The sequence below is a fragment of the Heterocephalus glaber genome, unplaced genomic scaffold, assembly GCF_053883595.1.
Source record: "Heterocephalus glaber isolate CG9 unplaced genomic scaffold, H.glaber_assembly_v1.0 deba00000942, whole genome shotgun sequence".
NCBI lineage: Eukaryota > Metazoa > Chordata > Mammalia > Rodentia > Bathyergidae > Heterocephalus > Heterocephalus glaber.
Window position 1 is genome coordinate 4,986,025 of NW_028258174.1, and position 22,633 is coordinate 5,008,657.

Genomic DNA, 22,633 nt, shown 5'->3' on the forward strand with positions numbered 1-22,633 from the left:
AGAGGAAGCTTCTGGCCTGCTGTACCTCCGCCCCCGTGAGCACACCAGAGGTTAGCCACTCCCAGCACAGAAGAGGAGGCTTCTGGGCTGCCATACCCCTCCAGTAGTACAGAGGAGGTAAGCAGCGTGGGCACCAGCCCCAGGACCCCCGCACCCACTGAAATGAGAAAACACATAAAAAAGTTTCAAAACCAGACTTCCAGATTACCTAAAACAACCCCAAAGGGAAAAGAAATGGAACACTGTGATACTCAACCACCTGGACTCCCTGAACTGGCAACGAAAGAGGATCTGAAAAAAATGAAATCAGATATAATTTCTCAGGTAACAAAAGAGATTGTGCCCATAGTGCAAGATATGATTAATAAATTTAGAGAGGACACAGATAAAAAAATAGAGGAGCTGAGGAACATGATGGAATCCCAACATAGGAAACAAATGGAATCCATAAAACAGATGCAAACAGATTTCCAGGAGAATAAAAATTCCACTGAAAGTCTACTCAACAAAATGAACCAATGTAAGGACAGAATTTCAGATATAGAAGATAAGATTGCAATTAGCGACCAGGAAAAGAAAAACTGCTTCAAAATTGTAAGGCACCACGTGAAATCAATCCAGCAGCTGCTAAATGATGCAAAGAAGAATAACATAAGACTGACTGGTGTCAATGAAGAAAGAGGAGAGAGTGCAGATGACATAAAAAACTGTTCACAGAAGTGATGGCAGAAAACTTCCCAAGCAGGGGAAAAGAACATGACATACAGATAAGTGAGGCATATAGGACTCCAACTAGCCCTGATCAAAAAAAAATCTACACATAGGCATATAACAGTTAGGATTCCAGAAACCCAACAGAAGAAAAAAATTCTACAACCAGTTAAGAGAAAAGAAACAAATCACATACAAAGGAAAGCCCATCAGAATCACAGCAGACTTCTCAATGCAAACCCTCAAGGCAAGAAGAGCTTGGAGTGCTGTATTTCAAGCCCTAAAGGAAAACAGCTTCCAACCCAGATTGATGTACCCTGCAAAATTGTCTTTCAAAATTGATGGAGAAATAAGATACTTTCATGACAAAAAGCATCTTAGGAACTTCATGAATACCAAACCAGCACTCCAAACAATTTTAGACAATGTCCTAGCAAAAGACAACAAGGATCACAATCCCAGGAAACACAGCAGAAGGAATCTATCGGGCACGAAAAGAAATTCAAAGCAAAGGGGGAGAATCCAACAAACAGAAAAAGTCATGACAATGATAAATCAGTATGTATGAGTTAGAACCATCAATGTTAATGGTCTCAATTCACCAATCAAAAGAAACAGACTGGCAGAATGGGTCAAGAGGCAAGACCCAACAATACGCTACATACAAGAAACACATTTAATTCAAAAAGAAACTCACAGTCTGAAAGTTAAAGAGTGGAAAACAATACTCCGTGTGACAGGAACCTGAAAAAAACCAGGAGTAGCTATCCTCTTTGCAGAACAAGTGGATTTCAAACTCAAATCTGAAACACTCTGGTCCCAAGAGTTTCAGATAAGGGATAGTCAACTTGTATGTACAAATCTATTGTGAACATGTGTTTTCATTCCTCTTAAGTAAAAACTTAAGAACAGGACTGTTGGTTCTTAACAGTAATACAAGAAATTTCTATATTGTTTTCCAAAATGGTTTTGTCATTTTAAATTCACATTAACAGTATTAGAAAGTTCTACCTGGTTCACACCTAAGCTGACATTTGTTCTCATACAACTTTTAACTTCATTTCCCTAATGAGTGTATAATTCAATCTTGCTATTGTACTGATTAGTATTTTTCTGATTCTAGTGTTGCATACTTTCCTTGTGTTGTACTGGCTATTTATCATCTTCTTGTGTCTATTTTTTAATTGGGTTATCTATTAATGAGCTGTAAGAATTCTTTATATATTCTGTTCATAGGTTATATGCATTATAAATATGGTCTGTTTAAGGACTACTTTTCATTTTCTTAACAAAGTCATTTAAAGTTCTAAATTTTGATGGAATCTCATTTATCAATTTTTTTCTTTTATACATCATGTTTTTTATGTCCTAGGAAATTCTTGCCTACCCTAAATTCATAAACATTTTCCCTTATAATTTTTTCTTAAAGCTTTATAGTTTTAGGCTTTCATATTTAGGTTCATAGATCCTTTCAAGTTATTTTTATGTATGCAAATAAAGGGTTAATTTTTTATGTACAGTTACCAGGTGTTCCAGGTGCCATTTGCTGAAAACACTATCTTTTCCTCTGCTCTTGAATTGACTTTATGTTCTATAAAATGTTACTGTTAAATAATCTTTCAAAACTCAGTGGACAATATATGTGTGGTTCTATTTCTAGATTCTCTGTTTTATTCCAATGATCTATATGTCTTTCCTTACACCAACACTGCCTTGATTATTGTAGCTTTAGAGGAAGTCTTAAAATTAGGTACTAAATGTCTTCTAACACTGTTTTTTTCTCTTTTTTTACTTTTCTAGGTCCTTTGTACTCCAACATAACTTTTAAATTTCAATATCCAATTCATTTATAGCAAGTATACAGAGCCCTGAGTTTTTATATATACCTTGTGTTTTCTAATCCTGCTAAATTGGGGCTCCTAGAGATTTCTTAGTATTTTCTCTGTAGATGATCATTTTATCTGCATATAAAGATTTTACTTCTACCTTGCCAATCCTATCCTAATTGTGTCATTTTATTGCCAGACTATTTCAGTTTAGGCCTATGTTTCAAACTTTAATGGACAGATGAAGAGTAGGCATATCTGCCCTTGTTCCCCATCTTAGGGAGAAAGCATTTTCTATTTTCCATTAATATAAGGTGTCTTTGCTGGAAGTATGAAGTACATGTCTTTGATCTACTGTGAAGGTTCTGTTCTACTTCTAGTCTCCTGATAGCTTTTACCATGAACAGCTGTAGAATTTAGTTCAATACTTTTTCTCCAACTACTGATAGGATCATATGACTTTTTCCTTTCCTCTGTTAAAATGATGACTTTTGTGGGTGGATCTTCCAATGCTGAACCAACATTGCCATCCCTATAATAAAACCACTTTCTACATACTGCCAGATCTGACTTTTTTTTTTTTTTTTGGTACCGGGGATCAAACTCAGGTCCTTGAACTTGCACAGGAGGCAGCGAAACCACTGAGCTAAATCCCTGGCCCTTGATCTGACGTCTAATAGTTTGTTTTGTTAAACAAATTTCTATCTATGTTCATACTTTTTTCTTCTATTATCTTTATCCAGTTTTAGGATTAGCATAATGTTGATTTCCTAAAATGATGGGAGAAGTGTTCCTTCTTTTTGCTGCTTTAAATGTTTGATATAATTTATCAGTTAAAATGTATACAAGCCTGCTATTGTCATATAGGTAGGTTTTCAAGTTAGGAATATACTTTTTTTAATAGGTGTTATTCAAATTTTATATTTCCTCCAGAGTTAGTTTCATTAATTTGTCTTCCAAGGTACTTCTTAGAAGTTGTCAAATTTATTTCAAAAAAGATTTTTTAATATGCTTTCTATATCCTTTTAAATTCTGTAAAATCTGTGGTAATGTCTTCTAGATCTTGATATTGTAATTTTTAAAATATGTAATTGATATTGTGTAATAGGAAGAAAAGGTCTAAAGGAGTAGGGGAAGTGGGAGGGGTAAGGGAAAGGAAAGAAGGGAAAAGGAAAAATACGAGAAAAGGAAAAATAATGGAAACAACATCTTTGCAAATAGGGAAGGGTGGAGGGGGTGGAGGGCTGGGGAAGGGGAAAAAATAAGAACCAAGATACGTCATGTAAAGGTACAAGATCCTAATGATGAATGTAACTGTATTTTATACCTAAAATGTACCAATAAACTGAATGGAAAAAAAAAAAAAAAGAACAATTCTAAAATTATAGAAATTTAATTAAATTAACTAAAATAATCATATTCTATGATAATTTCATTTAGTTAAGTAATTCTAAGATTATACATCCTAAATATCATTACAAAAATGTTCAGCCAGGCATAATGGTACACGTCTATAATCTATGCACGTAAGGAGGCTGAGGCAAGAGGATAGGAAGTTCAAATCTCACTTAATCAACTTAATAAGACCTTATCTCAAATTAATTTTAAAAGGCTAGGGATATAACTCAGTGGCCGAGCTCGTGGGTTGGATCCCCAGAACCATCAGAGAGGAGAGAGGAGGGATCAAAGATGACATGCAGGTAACAACAACAAAATTTATGCAGATTTTTTCATCTTACATAAAATACCCTTAAACTAATTCACTCTGTGAAATAACCATGATGAAACTCATAGTAAAATGAATCATCACCCAGTATCAGAAACAAATAACTATTTATATCCACTTACTGCAATCTCTCTACAAGCTGACATGGATATTCCTGTTCCTTCAATTTGCTTCAATGCATATTCCTTTTCATCTTTTCTGCAAATGAACAAAAATAAATTACTTTTCCATATATTACCTTCAAATCAAATATTACAAATATAAAAACTATGAGAATCCACTATTCTCTCAGTGATATGTAAATACTTACTATGCCATGCATTGCTTATTTTTGATAATATTTCAGTTACACAAATATGAAATACCAAAAGAAATTCATGTCACCATGAAAACACAAGATAAGCCAAAACACAAAATTCAAAATTGAAGAGAATAAGATACTAAACAGAGTGCTAGTTTCAAAGAGTAAACAAGCATAAATATAAACTGAAACATATTGCAACATTAATTCCAGTCCTGTCTTAATTATCTGAAGTCTACAAAAGCATTCTGCTATAAACAGTCACTACAAAAATACCTGACAGATATAAACTCCCATATTCACTTAAAATAATTTCACAGTATAAGAAGCATTCATAGGAAGGAGAACCCACTGGAAAACACTAATTCTCACCTAGGATAGGAGATAATTCAAAAGCTCCAAGATTCCCACCAAAACCCTTTAAGACTTCAAAACTTAGCCACCATCTCATTCTCAAGAAACTCTTGGAGAAACCTAGTAGTTAGGTAGGTTTTTGTATGTAATAGCAAATTAGCAATCTAGAGAATTCCTATAGTATCAGGGTGTTTAACTAAGGAAGACTGCCAGTTCAATAGTATCAAGTGAGTGGCTAGTATAACACAGTAAATATCCTTAGGCCACTGACTCAGAACCAACCACATAAAGGCCCCAGGCTGAATGTCATAATTGAGAACCATATTATGGGTTGTTCTGATAACAGGGGCATAATCCATGCTCTCTGAATTTTGCCTTGTAATTAACTGTACAGTACTAAAGACTCAGCAAACTATCACCATGCTATGATCATTCTGTCACATGACTGAATATGCCATGTGTTCCTACTTAGCTATACCTCATTTTCCCCATTCTGGATCTAGCAGATAAAGCAGTTTAAGAGGTTATTCATAGTGGGTCTTTTAAACATCATTTTCTATGTCTTTTGAAGATTTTTTGCAATCATTTACGTTTTGGCTAAATAAACAATTTATGGTTACTTTCTACCATAATCACTTACATCTATTTTTCTTCCAATACATGGCATTCAGTACATAATTAAGATAGATTTATGTATGTATGTATGTATTTATTTATTTATTTAATTTATGGTACTGGGCTTTTGCACTGAGGTACATTCCCAACCAGTTTATTTATTTATTTACCTTTATTTATGGTGCTGGGCTTTTGCACTGAGGTACATTCCCAACCAGCCCCTTCTAAATTTTTTGAGACAGGGTCTCACTAAGCTGCTAAGTTGCCCAGGTTAGGCTTGAACTTGTGTTCGCTTGACTCAGCCTCCCAGAATGAAGGATTACAAGTGTGCACCACAATACATGGCTAGCACTTTGTTTGTTTGTTTTGCATCATGGTCTCACTCTGTGGTCCAAGCTGGCCTTGAACTTGCTATGTAGGCCAAGAATCCATAAACTCACCATCTGCCTGGCTCAACCTTCCACTGGCATATACCACCAGGCCTGGCTAGGCTTAGCCACAGTCTGATAAACAAGATACATCAAAAGGATGAACTATGATGCAATTATTAAAATGACTGTGAAGGTCACTAGAAACATGAAAACCTTCTATCACATATTACTAAGAAAATACATAAATTACAGAATAATAAATATATCCACCTATACATATACTGAATACAAAAAATAAAAACAGATCTGTTAAAATTCAGGAAGTATTGTGAAATAGGAAGAAAAGGTCTAAAGGAGTAGGGGAAGTGGGAGGGATGGGGAAAGGAAAGAAGGGAAAATAAAAAATATGCAAAAAGAAAAAGAGAAAAGGAAAAACTGGAAACAAACTCTCTATAAATAGGGAAGGATGGAGGGGGTGACGGGAGGGCAGGGGAATGGGGAAAAAATAAGAACCAAGATAAATCATGTAAAGGTACAAGATCCCAATGATCAATGTAACTGTACTGTATACCTAAAATGAACCAATAAACTTAATGGAAAAAAAAATTCAAGAAGTCACTGGGTATGATGGTGCACATCTTTAGTCCCAGCTACTTGGAAGGCAGAGGCATAAGAATTCCAAGTTTAAGCAGTTTGAGCCCAGCCTGGCCAATTTAACACAATCATATCTCAAGATAAAAAAAATAAAATAAAGGGATTGGAAGCGCAGCTCAGTGCTCCTTAGGTTCAATCTCCAATACTTGGGGGAAGAAGGGGGATTCAGTAAGTCATGTTAACTAACTTTGGTTATAATATTGTCATTTATCCAGGCGCAGTGGCACATACCTGTAATACCACCACTTAGAAGGCTGAGGCAGCCAGATGCAAGGATAGTCTAATCTACATAGCAAGTTCAAAGCCAGTCTAGACTACAAAGACTATCTCGAAGAGGAAAAAAAAAAAGATTCCAAATTAAAATGGGGGAAGCAGCCAAACCAATATGATACTCTGGAAATAATTAATGACAATAATCTTTAGTATATCCAAAGTGATAGATCAGGCATGTTTTAAAGAGCAAAGTTAAAAATTAGGGAAATAAATCTTAAAGTCATCATTTTTTCCCTAATTTCTCCATCCAGTTTCCTGTTTTTTCAGACAGTTCAGAAGCCCCTGGAAAGCACAGGCAGCAGATGACTGAATAATTAGTCAATGTTCTCTTTTCCTTAAAGGTGTATATAGGTATGTGAGAGTCTGTGTGCCTGAAATGACCTGACACAATGCTTACATCATCTTATACTATATATATATATATTTTTTTTAATAATGAAATTAACTAGTGGGTATCTATTACTAAATTATTTAAGTTTAAGAAATTCTTGAAACAAAATTATAAAAACTTTCACATGCAATCACAATTTTTAACAGAAAAATTTCAATCCCAGTTCCTCTAAATGAAATGCTCCAGAAGCTCATGTAACTGCATAGTTTTATTTTTAATACTGTAAAGAATATTACACAATCTGGATAGGCTATCGTTGCTATGGAAACTATAAGGTTTTTTTTGTGGGGTTTTTTGCAGTAAGTCAAAAAAGTGCAAAATTAACACATCACATTAATGGCTTTTGAATTTCACATCCAGGCTGTCAAAGGAATTTGAAAGCTTAAGCAGAATAGACTGAAGCATAGTCCTCTTACTCTGAATTATATGGATAGAAATAAGGAACCCAATAATTATTTCACTTAATATGTTTAAATATAACTTCCATCTGTTAAATTAATACTTTAAAAACTGCATTTTTAAGATTTGCAGCTTTTAAATTCAGAATGAAAGAAAGTACATATATCAGCACCATTTCTCTCTTGTACACTGTCAAATGATAAATGGTAAGATTCATTCACATGAAGAAATGGCAAGGCCCCAGGGGTCATATAGGATTCCTTGACACTACACTATATCAGTGCCAATCTTTAGTTAGATGTCAGTATTTTAATATGAAGACTGAAGATGTGTTTTTTACCACAGTGACCACAATTGTTTATTAACAAGGTACACAGGGAAAGGAAGCTCCTCTCCCATCCCATAAGAGGATCCCTCTCCAGGAGTTCCTCCAGGTGGTAATGCAATTTATACCCCATTACTTGGATGTTTCAGGTACATGTAATATTAAGTACCTTAAAACTACAATTTTTTCTTCTGATATAACAATGCTGAAAAGTAGGTGAAACTGGCTTGCCCTGCTCTGATAGTCTAGCTTTTTGAGGCAGTCTACTTCTACCATAAAACTATTTTCTAAATTACTTTTATTTCTAAATAACATAAAGGCAAAGCAATTCCAGTTTCAAAGAAACTGCTTTCTATATTTTAATGTGTATTAGATAGCATGACTAACACAACTGCAATTAGAAAATAACCAAATGAGCTTACTAAGTAAATTCAGAAGACTAAAACATATATTTGTAGTAAAAATATGGATGTGATAAGTAGAATTTTTAAGTATAAAACATGTCTCTTATATGTCCATAATATATATAAACATCATGCAAACTTCACACTCAGCTGTCACAACAGAAACAACTGATGGAACATTATACAACACAAAAATAGGAAAATAAATTAGGCAGAGATTAGGTTTTCCATCTAAGACATTACGTTCTAGAAACATCTTGAGGCAAGTAATTCTATAGACAGAAGAAAAAATAAGAAGCATGCATTTGTGCACAGAGTAGAAATCATTACCTTAAAATGAAAGTTTAATCCTAGGCAGAAAATCAGGTTCAATGAAAAAAATTAAATGTAATTCAGAGAAGATTTTTTTCTAAGTATAGAGAAGCAAGTCTAGTAGGAACAACTCCTGAATAAAATATTGAAAACCAATTTAATGAAAAAGATGTTCTTACTCTTTTCAATAACGTCTAAACTTGGTGATTAGTTTCTACCGAACTGTAGTAAGATAAAGCACCATTCAGCAGCCTACCTGTACAAGAAAAGTTAGGGTTTAGCCAAAACTCCAAGTATTATAGTCATAATTAGACCAAATCGAGGCTCTCTGGCTACCACTACTATAGGTATCCAGGTATCCAGGCAAGCCTTGAGCCATTTTAATCCCAAGAACCTATATGAAACAATAACCTTAGAAGAATCTTTGAAGAAAAGATGAAGCCACACATGACGATACACACCTGTAATCCCGGCACTCAGGGAGATGGAGGCAGGATTCCAAGTTTGATCCCAGCCTCGGCAATTTAGTTGACTTAGCAAGACCCTGTGTCAAAACTGAAAAAGGAATGGGAATATAGCTCAGTGTGAAGGCCCTGGGTTTAATCCTCATACTAGAAAGAAAAAAAAAAAAAAGGAAGAAAAGATAAGAATATGGAATTCAAGCTCAAGTGGAGCTGTAGAAAAATTTATTAACTATTCAAACGAAAAGGATTAAGATATTTTTTGTTTCTAATGAAAACAGAAGAGCCTTATTATTTTATAGCAACTATTGAGTTCATATTACGTATCCCAACATTATGATAAAATTCAGTGATGAACAAAATTAGAGACTGACTATCCCAGGTATCAAAGAATTCATAACCTACCTGGGAAGAAACTCATAGTAAGTAGGAACTGTAAGTAAGTAACTCTAATACATTCCCTACCTTCAAGAAATAAAATAGACATGGAGACAATGTAACCAATAATTCTTTCTGAGCTTTAAGGAAACTAATGCCATGAGTCAAGCCTTTAAGGGAAGAGTTCCCTGGGCAAAGAAGAGATAAAGATAGCATGAGAAAAACAGATATTCAGGAAATAACTGGTATTTAGGATGTCTGAGGAGCTCAGTGCATAACAAGCAAGAGATGAAGTCTCTTGTAAAAAGTAAAGAAAGGAACCATGAGAGTCCTACACAGAAGCCTGTAATTCTTAAGTAAGCAGTATGTATGGAATCAAAGGCTGTTAGAACAGAAAGGATACATTCAGATTCTTGCTCAGAAGAACTGCACAAGAAGTAACATTGAGAATAAACAAATGAGTTCCTATCAAATTAAAAAGCTTCTGCACAGTGAAAGAAACAACCCACAAGGTGAAGACACAAACTACAGAACAGGAAAAAACTTATGTCAGCTATCCCTCAGACAGAGGACAGAGGACTAATATCTAAGATATATAAACAACTAGAAGAAAATTAGACACCCCTCAAAATAACAGACCCTATCTAAAAAAGCGGGCAAGTGAAATGAACAGACACTTCTCAGAAGTATAAACAGCCAACAAACAGATGAAAAAATGTTCAGTATCTCTGGCCATTTACAGAAACAAATTAAAACACTGAGATTCCATCTTAGTTTAGAAAGAATGGCTATCATTAAAAAGTCAGATCACAACAAATGCTGGCTAAACTGCAGGGAAAAGGGGCCCTTCTGTATTGTTGGTGGGAATGTAAACTAGTACAAACCACTATGGAAATCAGTATAGAGATTCCTCAAAAACTAAAACAAGAAATTCCACTCTACCCAGATATTTCCCTTCTAGGTATCTTCCCAAAAGAGTTAAAGACATCATATTACAGTGATACATGCATACCTACGTTTATAGAACAATAATAGCTAAATCTTGGAAGGGGCCTATATGTCCAACAACAGATGAATGGATAAAGAAAATGTGGTATTTACACACAATGGAGTACTACTCTGCCATAAAGAATAAAGCTGAGTCATTTGTAGGAACTTGGATGCACCTTGGGACCATAATGTTAACTGAAATAAATCAGGCAAAAAAGCTTAAATATCACATGGTTTCTCTTACAGGAAAAACTTAAAATATAAATAAAGAGCAAAATTAAAAGACAGCTAATAGGAAATAGGGAGATAGATCTTTTGCAAATGGAAAGGGGACCAAAAGATGAAGGAAGGGGGAGGGAAGGAAGGGGAATGGATGTAAAAAGAATTACAATGTGTTATGTACATGTACCAACTCCCCATGATGCATATAATCATTATGTACTGCAAACAGGTACTAATAAAAATAAAAATAACACTATTAACCACAAAAATGATAACATATCCTAAGTGGAAGACAAGGTTTTATTCTTAAAGGGAATGAAAATTACATACGAAGATGACCATTTCTAGAAACAACTAACATAAAAGGCATGAAAAACAATTATATGGGTTACTGCATTATAAGCATGAAGTAAAAACCTACTCAGTAGAGGGCCAGGGATTTAGCTTGGTGGCTTTGCCACCTGCTGCGCAAGCGCAAGGACCCAAGTTCGATTCCTGGTACCAAAAAAAAAAAAACCAACCTACTCAGGAGAATAGAACCTTAACTTCGAAAGGAGGTTAAGACAATCTTGTACGATTTCCATTCTTTGAAGATGAAGAAACCAGGCTAGTAGCTAATGGCAGAACTGAGACCAGATCTCTCAATTTCAAGTCCAACACTATTCAAAACAGCAGCCTAACAGTAATACTAGAGGAAAGAAGAAATGCTTGCCATACTCTTCTTAAAAAGGACAACTGGCATGACCAAATGAATAGAAAAGACTGAGTGAAAAGGACAAGTCAAGGATGAGACAAAGGTTTTGAGGTTGGTTTATAAGAAAGATATAATGTGGGCCGGGGATTTAGCTCAATGGTTCCACCACCTGCCTTGCAAGCGCAAGGACCCAAGTTCGATCCCTGTTACCAAAAAAAAAAAAAAAAAAAAAGAAAGATATAATGAAAATGAGGTTCAGATCAGATTTCAGAAAGTTTTTCAACTCAGAAATTTTTTTTGAATAGAAACTCCCCCAGAAAGTAGAAATATATGAAAAATTCAAAATGGTACGTCCTGATGTACTACTTTCATCCCTAGCACTACAAAAACAAAACAAACAAAAAGATGGCCTATCCAGGTGCAATGATGCACTCCTGTAATTCTAGCTACTTGTGAGGCTGAAGCAAGGGGACCATAACTTCTAGGTCAGTGTGGTCAACTTAGCGAGACTCTGTCTCAAAATAAAAAATGAAAAGGACTTGGGATATAGCTCACTCAGTGGTGAAGCACTCCTGGGTCCAATCCCTAATGCTTCATACACAAACAGTCCTAAATATGTTTACTAAGGTCCACCATCTTTCCAATTGAAAGTTTCAAGCCTCTAAGTATGATATTACTATACTGCAGGGAGAAACACATAGATAAGAGAACTTCACGGTTCCCAGGAAAGAAGTCGAGACAAGATAGGAGAGAAAGTGGGAGAAAAGGAAAAAGAGGAATGTGGCAGTTAGGGTGGACTTTCAACTTGACTGGCTTTGGAATCCACCCTGAGGATTGGTAGAGCACATTTTAGATGTGTCTGGCTGTCAAGTTGACAAGGGGTCAACTGTGACCATTATTCACAATATGTCAACTTGAATGGATTAAGAAATGCCTAGCAGATTAGTAAAGCACAGTTCTGAATGTGTCTGTGGATGACTGACATATAGGCCAGCAAACTGAGGGGGAAAGACACACCCCAAATGTGAGTGACACCAATCAATAGGCTTATATCCTGGATGGAATAAAAAACGTAAAGAAGGAAGTGTTCCTGTTTTTAAAGAGTTCCAAACTTTGCCATTGTCTCTGAATATAGTTCCCAGTTTCTTCAGCCCTCCAAGGAAGACTTTGGACAAGCTCTCTGTAGAGCTTCCAGGCCTTTGACCTTGGACTGGTACTGGATCCTTGATCCAACTTGTTCTGTGGCTTCCATTTTCTGGGCTGAGCAGTTACTGCATCCTCTAGTTGTCCAGCACACAGGGAGGGACTGTGGATTCTTCTGCTTCTGATCTCTCAGATAGCATTTGTGAACTTTCCCATTTCTGATCCTGTAAGCCTACCTAATAAATCTCACTGCATAATCATACCTGTATTTTCTATTGCTTCTGTTCCTCTAAAGAACTCTGAGATTTTGGTACCAGGAACAGGATGAGGGAAGCTTCCAAACAGATTTCAAAGGAAAGCCTAGAAGGCCAGGCATGGAGCCCTTGATAGGGAAGGGCAAGGCATGACACTGTAAGAATGAAGGCAAAGGTGCAGTAGAGACCCCAAGAAGTTGGAGACACCAGGAATGTGGAATGTCTGCCTAGAAAAGGTGCAGATTATGAATGGAGTCAGCCCGAGAAAGGGGCCATGTTGTCTGCAACTGGCAAGGCAATAGCAGTGGGGCTGCCCAAGCCCTTTGGAATCCACATTTTACTACCATGTGCCCCAGATGCCAGATGAGGAGCTACCAGGACTTAAATGTTTGACCTGTTAGGTTTTGCTCTTATTTTGGTCTGATTCTATTCTATCTCTTACAGTGGTACCTCAGTTCACAAACCCTTGTTTATACACAGTTTGGTTCACAAGTAGAAACTTTTGGCAAAATTTTGTTTGCAAATTCTGCTTCAGGTGACAAACACGACTGTGGCCATCCTTCCCACACAAACACAAATGTGAGCATTTTTTTCAAAATCATAGAACAAATTAAGTTTGTGAATCAAGATATCACTATATTTCTCCCATTTGGAATGGGAATATTTACCCTTTGCTAGTGATGGTGAGCCTTTTAGAGCTTTCAATGATATAAATAGGCTGCTGTAGCACATGTGCCATAGGTTCAACACTACTGCCCTATGCCATTTTATCTTGGGATTATGTAATCTGTGTTCTGTTTTTATAGAAGTTCACAGCTAAGAGATTGCCTTGAGTCTCTGAAAAGACTTGGACTGAGACTTCTGAAAAATGTTGGAACTGTTGAGACTTTGAGGAAGGCATTAGTGTATTTCTGGTTGTACATAGGATAGCTGTATTATGTCAGGCAGAATTATGAACTTGCTAATGCCTTCAGTTAAGAGATTAAGTACGATTTAAGGAGGTATATTTGGGTAGCAAGTTGAAAAAGCATAGCATATGGCAGTTAGGGTGGAATTTCAACTTGATTAGCTTTGGAATCTGTACTGAGGATTGATGGAGCATGTGAGCATGGCCTTGGAATCTACTTCTAGTCCCTCACCTCTTCAGCACTGGTACTCTTCCCCTGCTCTGCTTCCCAGTTATCATGAACTAAGCAGCCGTCCTGAATCATATTCTGCCATAATATCTCTGGCTTGGAGTCAGCCCATCACAGACTGAAAATGTGAGAACATTAAACCTTTCCTTCTTTACATTGTGGGTATCTGGTACTGTGTCAAGGAACAGGAAAGCTGATACAAGGTGAAAAAAACATTTCTGAGCACAATTCTCTTTTACATCCTTTACAACGTATGAATTTATCCTTTAAGTTTGCTTTTTTAAACCTTGTAAAAATTCAAATAATTAAATCATCAGAAATAAAGGGCCAAGATGATATAGTATTAATAGTTTTTATAACAAGGCATTAATAATAAGACATTCTTCAAACTTTATGACATGTGCATCTTGCCAATGTATTTTTTTTCCTCCAAGAATGTTGGAATAAATCAATGTTGAATCCTTTCCATTATTACTTTATGTATGCCTTAGTAGATTAAGATGCTCCTACATGACACAGAAAAGGTAAGGAAAAAAATAAAAGAAAACTCTGAATAACAAAAATGATCACTTGGTTTTCTGTTGGTATCATTCTGAATTATTCAATGTCATGAGCTAAACATTCAGCCAGTTAAATAGAAATAATTCTTTATTTGAAAATCCTGCTCTTTATTACATAATATAAAAAATTTTTACCATGAAATTTTTCAAAAATACACACAAAAAACTACAGTGATATTCTATGTATCCACATAATTACCAACATATGGCCAGACCTTTTTCCACAGCCTCTGCTTTTATTAATTATTTTGAAATAAACACCAGACATTTAATTATTTTATTTGTAAAGAGTTCAATGCCATAACATTTTTAATATCAGGAAACTTTTTTAGTTTGAATAATACTACTGTGTTTTAAATAATTCTGAAAACATTCTAACATGAAGTATTGCTATTATTTTATATTCCTTAATAATGAATGTCAACTAATACTAAAATACTTCTTATGCTTTCATCTACTTGATCTCTATAGCAATATTCTTTATTCAAATTCAGGACTCCCTTTCAACACAGGAATCTAAAAACACTTTCATTATGTTTTCTGTTTTTCAGTTCTTGGACTACGTTTACTTAGTCCCTTTTTTTACAAATTGATTCACTAATAAATCTCTTTCTCTGAAAAACATTTTCAACTTACACTATTTCTTTCATTCAGAATTCCAATTCAAATGAACATTTACTACTTTAGAGGCTCTAAAATCAAAACATAATTGGATTATTTTTTCACTGATTAATCATATTTCTCTTTTTTCAAGGTGTTATTAGATGGCATATTTATACAAACTTTTTTTTCCAGTGCTGGGGACTGAACCCAGGATCTTATGCATTTTTAAGCAGCACTCTACCACTGACCTATACCTCCACCACTACAACCACATCTTAACTGAAGTGCTTAAATTCATTTTAATGAAAAACAATTCATTGAATTTTTCACATCACATATCAAAATATTTCATCAGTGGCTCAACAGCTGCTCAACCTTATTAATTACTATATGCTAGTAATACTTCATCAAACTTTTTGTTTACTTTTTAATTAAACACTATTGGAACTGTGAATACACTTCAAAAATCTGAAATTCAATGTTGTGGTGGTAAATAATTACCATATTTCATAAGTATGTAATGCTTAATTTGATTTTAAAAACATCAAATCCATGCCAGGCATGGTGGTGCATGCCTGTAATCCCAGCACTACAGAAGCTTACATAGGAGGATCACTGCAAAGTCAAGGCTAGCTTGTATACATAGCAAGACTCTATCTCAAAAAACCAAAATTCATTTCTCAGAAGTGAATTTAATTGAAACAAATATATCATATATACATATATATAGTAATAAAAACGGGAAGGGTTCACAAAAATGCTGGTGTATGCAGAGAGCCTAGATTAAAAGACTTAAACTCAAAATGTAACAAAAAAAATACTACACATCAAAATCTTGACAAGCCTGTGATTCTAAATAAAAATAGCTATAAAGCTGAACATGGTAGTATATGCGTTTAATTCGAGCACTCTGGGAAGCTGAGACATGAGGTTCACAAATTTGAGTCCAGCCTGAGTAACTTACTGAGACCTTGCCTCAAATTTAAAAAATAAGGACTGGGGATGTAACTCGGTGCAAAAGGCCCTGGGTTCAATCCTCAGTATGACTCCCCACTCCCTAAAAAAACTATGAAAGTTTATTTGTAAGATACTGTATTTGTCACTTTCCCATCACTGGGACAACATACTTGACATCCAGAACTTACAGGAGAACAGGTTTGTTTTCACCCATGCTCTCCTTTGCCCCAACTTTGCAGACAATTCTTTTCTGGTAAAATTGAACACATTTTATATCTTTTAGCTCTGCTTTTGCTTCTGATTTGCACCACAGATCTGATTAAAAGCATCCAGCAGTGCCCATGCCATGGCCTGAATGTTGAGCTACCTGGAAATTTCTTCCCCAAAATCAGTCTACCACCCTTAATCTCAGCCTCCTATAAAACCTCAGGCACAGATAAAATGAAGACAAATTTTCTGTCAGGGTATAACACATATGGCCCCTAATCCAACTGCCAATGGAGTCCTTATTCCCAACTGACACCACCTGAGCCTGGCCTTTACTGTTCTCATTCCTATTATTATTCTGGTCTTCTGAGCCAAATAGAATCATTCATCAAGTTCTGTTTACAACATTTTAGGGCTTCTCTAGCTCACATCTCCAAAACTTTTTAAGCCCCTCTGACAAACCAGTTCCAAAGGCTTCTGAGATATATGGACAGGTATAGTTATAGCAATAATCCCACTCCTGATACCAATTTTCTGAATTAATCACTTTCCCATGACTTGAACCAACTACCCAACACCTGCAATTTCAAGGAGGAGAGGTTTGATTCAGCTAACAGTTTCCAGTGGGCTTAGTCCACACTTAGCTGGTTCCAAAGCAGAAATAGCAAGGAAGAAAGGCATGGCAAAGAAAGCTGGTCACCTCCATTACAGGAAGCAGAGAGCAACACTGAGTCCAAAATATGGCATCATTCCTTAAGGTGATCATCCTGCAACCTAGTGACAGGTTGATTACACTGGATGCCTTCCATCACAGAAAGAGTAGCACTTTGTCCTTACCACAACAGACACTTATTCTGGGTATGGATTTGCCTTCCCTACACATAGTGATCCTGCCAAAACTACCATCCATGGATTTATAGGATACCTCATCCATCATGATGGTAATTCACACAGAATTGCTTCTAACCATGGCCAAAGTAGTGAAGCAATGGGCTCATGCATGGAATTCATAGGTGGTTTTGCCATGTTTGCCACTTCTCACATATTTAGCTACTGAATTCATCAATGAATTAATCTGCTGATGAGTATAGCACCCTCATGACCCAATCACCTTCCAAAAGTCCCATCTCTGAATACATCCCTTTTGGGGAGACATATAAATCAAAATTACAACACATACCAAAAAAATCTGAATACATATTAGATATAGTACATTATATCATGGTTAATTTAATTTTTTTATTTTTTTTTTTCTTTTTGGTACTGGGGATCGAACTTGGGTCCTTGCGCTTGTGCAGCAGGTGGCAAAACCACTGAGGTAAATCCCCGGCCCTTTAATTTTTATTTTATTAGCTGTCTTAAATGTAGGACAATGTAGTTGTACAGAATGTCTTTATTCTTAGGAGATGCACGTTTGGTTACTTGTGGATGATGTTATGACATCAACAACTTAATTTCAAGTTCAACAACAAACAACATTCATACATATTCAGACAGATATGAAGCAAATAAAGATAATAATAGTTGAATCTAGGAGAGGAACACATGGGTATACACTGTCTAGAATTTAACATTTCTCCTTTTATGAAACTTCTCTATAAAATGCAGGACTCCCAGACATGGTGGCACATGCCTGTAATCCCAGCTCTTGGGAGGCTGAGGTAGGAGGATTGCCTCAAGTCTGAGGATAGCCTGGGTTACACAGTGAGTTCAAGGCCAGCCTGGACTACATTTTGAGACCCTGTCTCAAAACAAAATTAATAAATAAAGTAAAAAAGGGCTGGAGATGCAGCCCAGTGGTAGAGTGCTTGCCTAGCTTACACAAGGCCCTGACTTCAATCTCCAGCACTGGAAACAAAAAAAATTCTGGAAGGAAGTAACTAATAAGCAGCAGTTAAACATTAAAACAGAGAAAACCCAAAGAACAAGTATTAAAATGTAAATGGGCAAAAACACCAAATGTATAAGTAGGGTCAAACGGGAGAGAATGGAAAAGAGCTCATCAGTGTTTGACAGCTGACATTTTGCAAGACCACCACTAGAGCCAAGTACTTTGCTCAAAACTCTGTAAAGGACTTAGCATACTTTATTATAATTACTTGGAACTGACTGATGCTACTTGCCCTAACCCTAAATGAGGAAAGAGTCAATATTGCTCATTTCTTTATATTCCACAGACCTAACAAAGTATGTTGTAAATAGCAAGAACTAACCATTCTTTTTATTAATTTAGTTTTAATCATCCTAAAAACTATTTCCACATGGCCCGGGGATTTAGCTCAGTGGTTTCACCGCCTGCCTCACAAGTGCAAGGACCTGAGTTCAATCACTGGAACAAAAAAAAAAAAAAAAAAATTTCCACAATAATAAAAAAATCTAGAGAATTTTTGTTTTAAAGTATATACTTCAGCGTACCACGTGGGGCATGCCTATATACCAGCTTCTTCAGGAGAAAGAGGCAGAACTGCTTAACCCCAGGAATCTGAGACCAACTGGCGCAACATAACAAGACGCCACCACAAGAAGGAGAACAAGGACAGGGACCAGGGTGGGGAGGGGGAGGGAAAGGAGGAAGAGGAAAGGAGAGGAAGAAGAAGGAAAGTAAGACAAAGGAGAAGAGCAGAAAGGAGAGGAAGAGAAAGGAAAAGAACAGAAAGGAGAGGAAGAGAAAGGAGAGGAAGAAGAGGAGGAAGAAAACAAAAAACATTCCAAAAATTTAAAAACTACATATACAGATATATTCTGGGCTGGGGGTATAACTCAGTGACACAACACTTGACCAACATGCTTGAGGCCCTTCATTTGACCCCCAGCATTGAAAAAAATTAAATAACAATCTCAAAAATTAAATTAAGATGGCGCCAAAGTGTAGTGCCTGAGCAATAGTCCACGGCCAGAGTGCTGCCCACTGCCTTCTGTAACTTCTACTACCTGCGGCCAGTATATGAGTGACCCTGGTAGACCCACAAGTCACACAATGATTTGTGTTCATTGATCTTACTTCCTATACAAAATTTTTATTCAGATGAGCAGAGCTGCCCCCAGTGCAAAGTAGATGAATCTTCCAGGCCGCCGTACCACTATCCCGAGTGCAGAGGAGCAGAGCTGCCCCAAGAGCAGAGGAGGTGAACCTTCTGGACCGACATACCACTCCCCCAGTGCCAGGAGGTGAGCCAAGCGGGCAGAAACATCACACATTCCCCCCCACCCCTAAACACCCACCCCAAGTTTCAAATTAGAAGACACATAAGTAAGTCTCAAAACCAGACTTCCAGGTCACCTATAGCAACCCCAAAGGAAAATGAGAAGTAACACTCTGATACTCAACCAACTGGACTCCCTCAACTGGCAACAAATGAGGATCTGGAAAAAATGAAATCAGAAAAAATTTCTCAGATTTCAGCAAAGATTGTGCCCATACTCCAAGACATGATTAATAATTCTAGAGATGACACAGATAAAAACATAGAGGAGCTGAGGAACATGAAGGAATCCCAACATAGGAAACAAATGGAATCCATAAAACAGATGCAAACAGATTTCCAGGAGATTAAAAAACTCCACTGAAAATTTGCACAGCATAATGAGCCAGTATGAGGACAGAATTTCAGATGTAGAAGTTAAGGCTGTAATTACTGACCAGGAAAAGAAAAATTTCTTTAAAATTGTAAGGTACCAAGAGAAATCAATCCAGAAGCTGCTAAATTGTGCACAGAAGAATAACATAAGACTGATCCGAGTCAATGAAGAAACAGGACAGAGTTCAGAAAACATAAAAATATTGTTCACAGAAGTGATGGCAGAAAATTTCCCAAGCAGGGGAAAAGAATATGATATACAGATAAGAAAGGCATCTAGGACTCCAACTAGCCTTGATCAAAAAAAATCTACACATAGCCATATAATAGTTAAGATTTGAGAAATCCAACAGAAGAACAAAATTCTACAACCAGTGAGAGAAAAGAAACAAATCACATACAAAGGAAAGTCCATCAAAATCACAGCAGGCTTCTCAATGCAAGCCCTCAAGGCAAGAAGACCTTGGAGTGAGATACTTCAAGCCTTGAAGAAAAACAGCCTCCAACCCAGACTGATGTAACCTGCAAAACGTTCTTTCAAAAGTGATGGAAAAATAAGATACTTTCACGGCAAAGGAACTTCATGGATACCAAACCAGCACTCCAAAAAATTTTACTCAATATTCTAGGAAAAGACAATGAGCCTCAAAGCCCCAGGAAGCCCAGCAGAATGAATCCATCGGGTGTGACAAGAAATTAAAAACAAAGGGGGGAGGGGGTTTCCAACAAACGGACAAAGTCATGCCCTTCCAGATGACCTACAGCAACCCCAAAGGGAAATGAGATGGAACACTCTGATACTCAACCACCTGGACCCACTAAACTGGCAAAGGTGATCTGGGAAAGCTGAAATCAGAAATAATTTCTCAGATAACAGGAGAAATTTTGCCCCTAGTGCAAGACATGATTAATAAATCCAGAGAGGACCTCAGAAACATGATGGAAGCCCAAAACAGGAAACAAATGGAATACATAAAACACATGCAAATACATTTCCAGGACATGAAAAAATCCACTGAAAGTCTACACAGCAGAATGAGCCAATGTGAGGACAGAATTTCAGATATAGAAGATAAGATTGCAATTAGTGACCAGGAAAAGAAAAATTGCTTCAAAATTATAAGGGAACATGAGAAATCAATCCAGCAGCTGCTAGATGATGCAAAGAAGAATAACATAAGACTGACTGGGCTCAATGAAGAAACAGGAGAGAGTGCAGATGACATAAAAATATCTCTTCACAGAAATAATGGCAGAAAACTTCCCAAGCAGGGGGAAAGAGCTTGACATACAGTTAAGTGAGCCACATAGGACTCCAAATACCTTAATGAAAAAAAATCTACACATAGGCATATAATTGTTAAGATTCCAGAAACACAACAGAAGAACAAAGTTCTCCAAGCAGTTAGAGAAAAGAAACAAATCACATACAAAGGAAAGCCCATCAGAATCACAGCAGACTTCTCAACACAAACCACCAAGGCAAGAAGAGCTTGGAGTGACATATTCCAAGCCCTAAAGGAAAACAGCCTCCAACCCAGATTGATGTACCCTGCAAAACTGTATTTCAGAATTGATGGAGAAATAAGAGACTTTCATGAGAAAGAGCACCTTAGGAACTTCGTGAATACCAAACCAGCACTCCAAGGAATTTTACACAATATCCTAGGAACAGACATTGAGGATCACAACCCCAGGAAGCCCAGCAGAATGAACCCATCTGGCATGACAAGAAATTAAATGTGAAGGGGGAGAACCCACCAAAAAGAAAAAGTCATGGCAATGACAAGTCAATATGTTTCAGTTATAACCATCAATGTTAATGGTCTCAATTCACCAATCAAAAGAAAGAGACTGGCAGAATGGGTCAAGAAGCAAAATCCAACAATATGCTGAATATAAGAAACCTACTTAATTCAAAAGGAAACTCACAGACTGAAAGTTAAAGGGTGGAAAACAATACTCCATGTTACGGAAACCCGAAAAAAAGCAGAAGTAGCTACCCTCTTGGCAGATCAAATAGATTTCAAACCAACACTGATTAAGAGAGATGAAGAAGGACACTACATCCTTGGAAAGGGAACAATCCAACAGGAAGAGATGACAATCATAAATATCTATGCACCAAACACTAGTGCACCCAACTATATAAAACAAATATTAATGGACACGAAAAGTCATATATGCACTAATACAATTGTAGTGGGGGACCTCAACACCCCACTGTCACAAATTGATAAACTAGACAAAAAATAAGTAATGAAATACTAGAAACCAATCGAACTCTTGAACAAATGAATTTAACAGATGTTTACAGAGTCTTCCACCCCACAAAATCAGAATACACATTCTTCTCAGCTGCACAGGGGTCATTCTCCAAAATAGACCACGTACTCACACATACAACATGTTTAAGTAAGTGCAAAGGAATTGAAGTTATCCCCTGTATATTATCAGACCATAGTGCAATGAAATTGGACATCCATAGCAAAAGAAACTCAAAAAATTTCATGAACATGTGGAAATTGAACAACACACTTCTGAATAACCAATGGGTCACAGAGGAAATTAAAGAAGAAATCAGACAGTTCTTTCAATTAAATGACAATGACAATACAACATATCAGAATCTATGGGACACAATGAAAGCAGTTCTATGAGGAAAATTCATAGCAGTGAATATGCATATTAGGAAAACAGAATGAGCCCAATTAAACACCCTGATGCTGAACCTCAAGCTTCTAGAAAAAGAAGAGTAGGACAACCCCAAAGCTCATACAAGGGAGGA

At 36.5% G+C, this 22,633-nt stretch overlaps 1 protein-coding gene across 20 annotated transcripts in view; it reads right to left on the reverse strand.

Annotated features, from left to right (window-relative positions):
- The window catches only part of Cdk19 (cyclin dependent kinase 19), a 183,978-nt gene that overhangs the window by 112,127 nt on the left and 49,218 nt on the right, over window positions 1-22,633 (reverse strand). For 10 of the 20 annotated variants that reach the window (XM_087208734.1, XM_087208743.1, XM_004873987.4 and 7 more), the window contains one exon: window positions 4,386-4,461. The exons of 1 other annotated variant lie outside the window; for it this stretch is intronic. In XM_087208734.1, the coding sequence (XP_087064860.1) occupies window positions 4,386-4,461 (76 nt within the window). Of the gene's footprint in view, window positions 1-4,385; window positions 4,486-9,123; window positions 9,218-15,929; window positions 15,956-18,306; window positions 18,324-22,633 lie in introns of those variants that run through there. 9 more of the 20 variants (XM_087208730.1, XM_087208736.1, XM_087208737.1 and 6 more) reach the window with 2 other exon arrangements.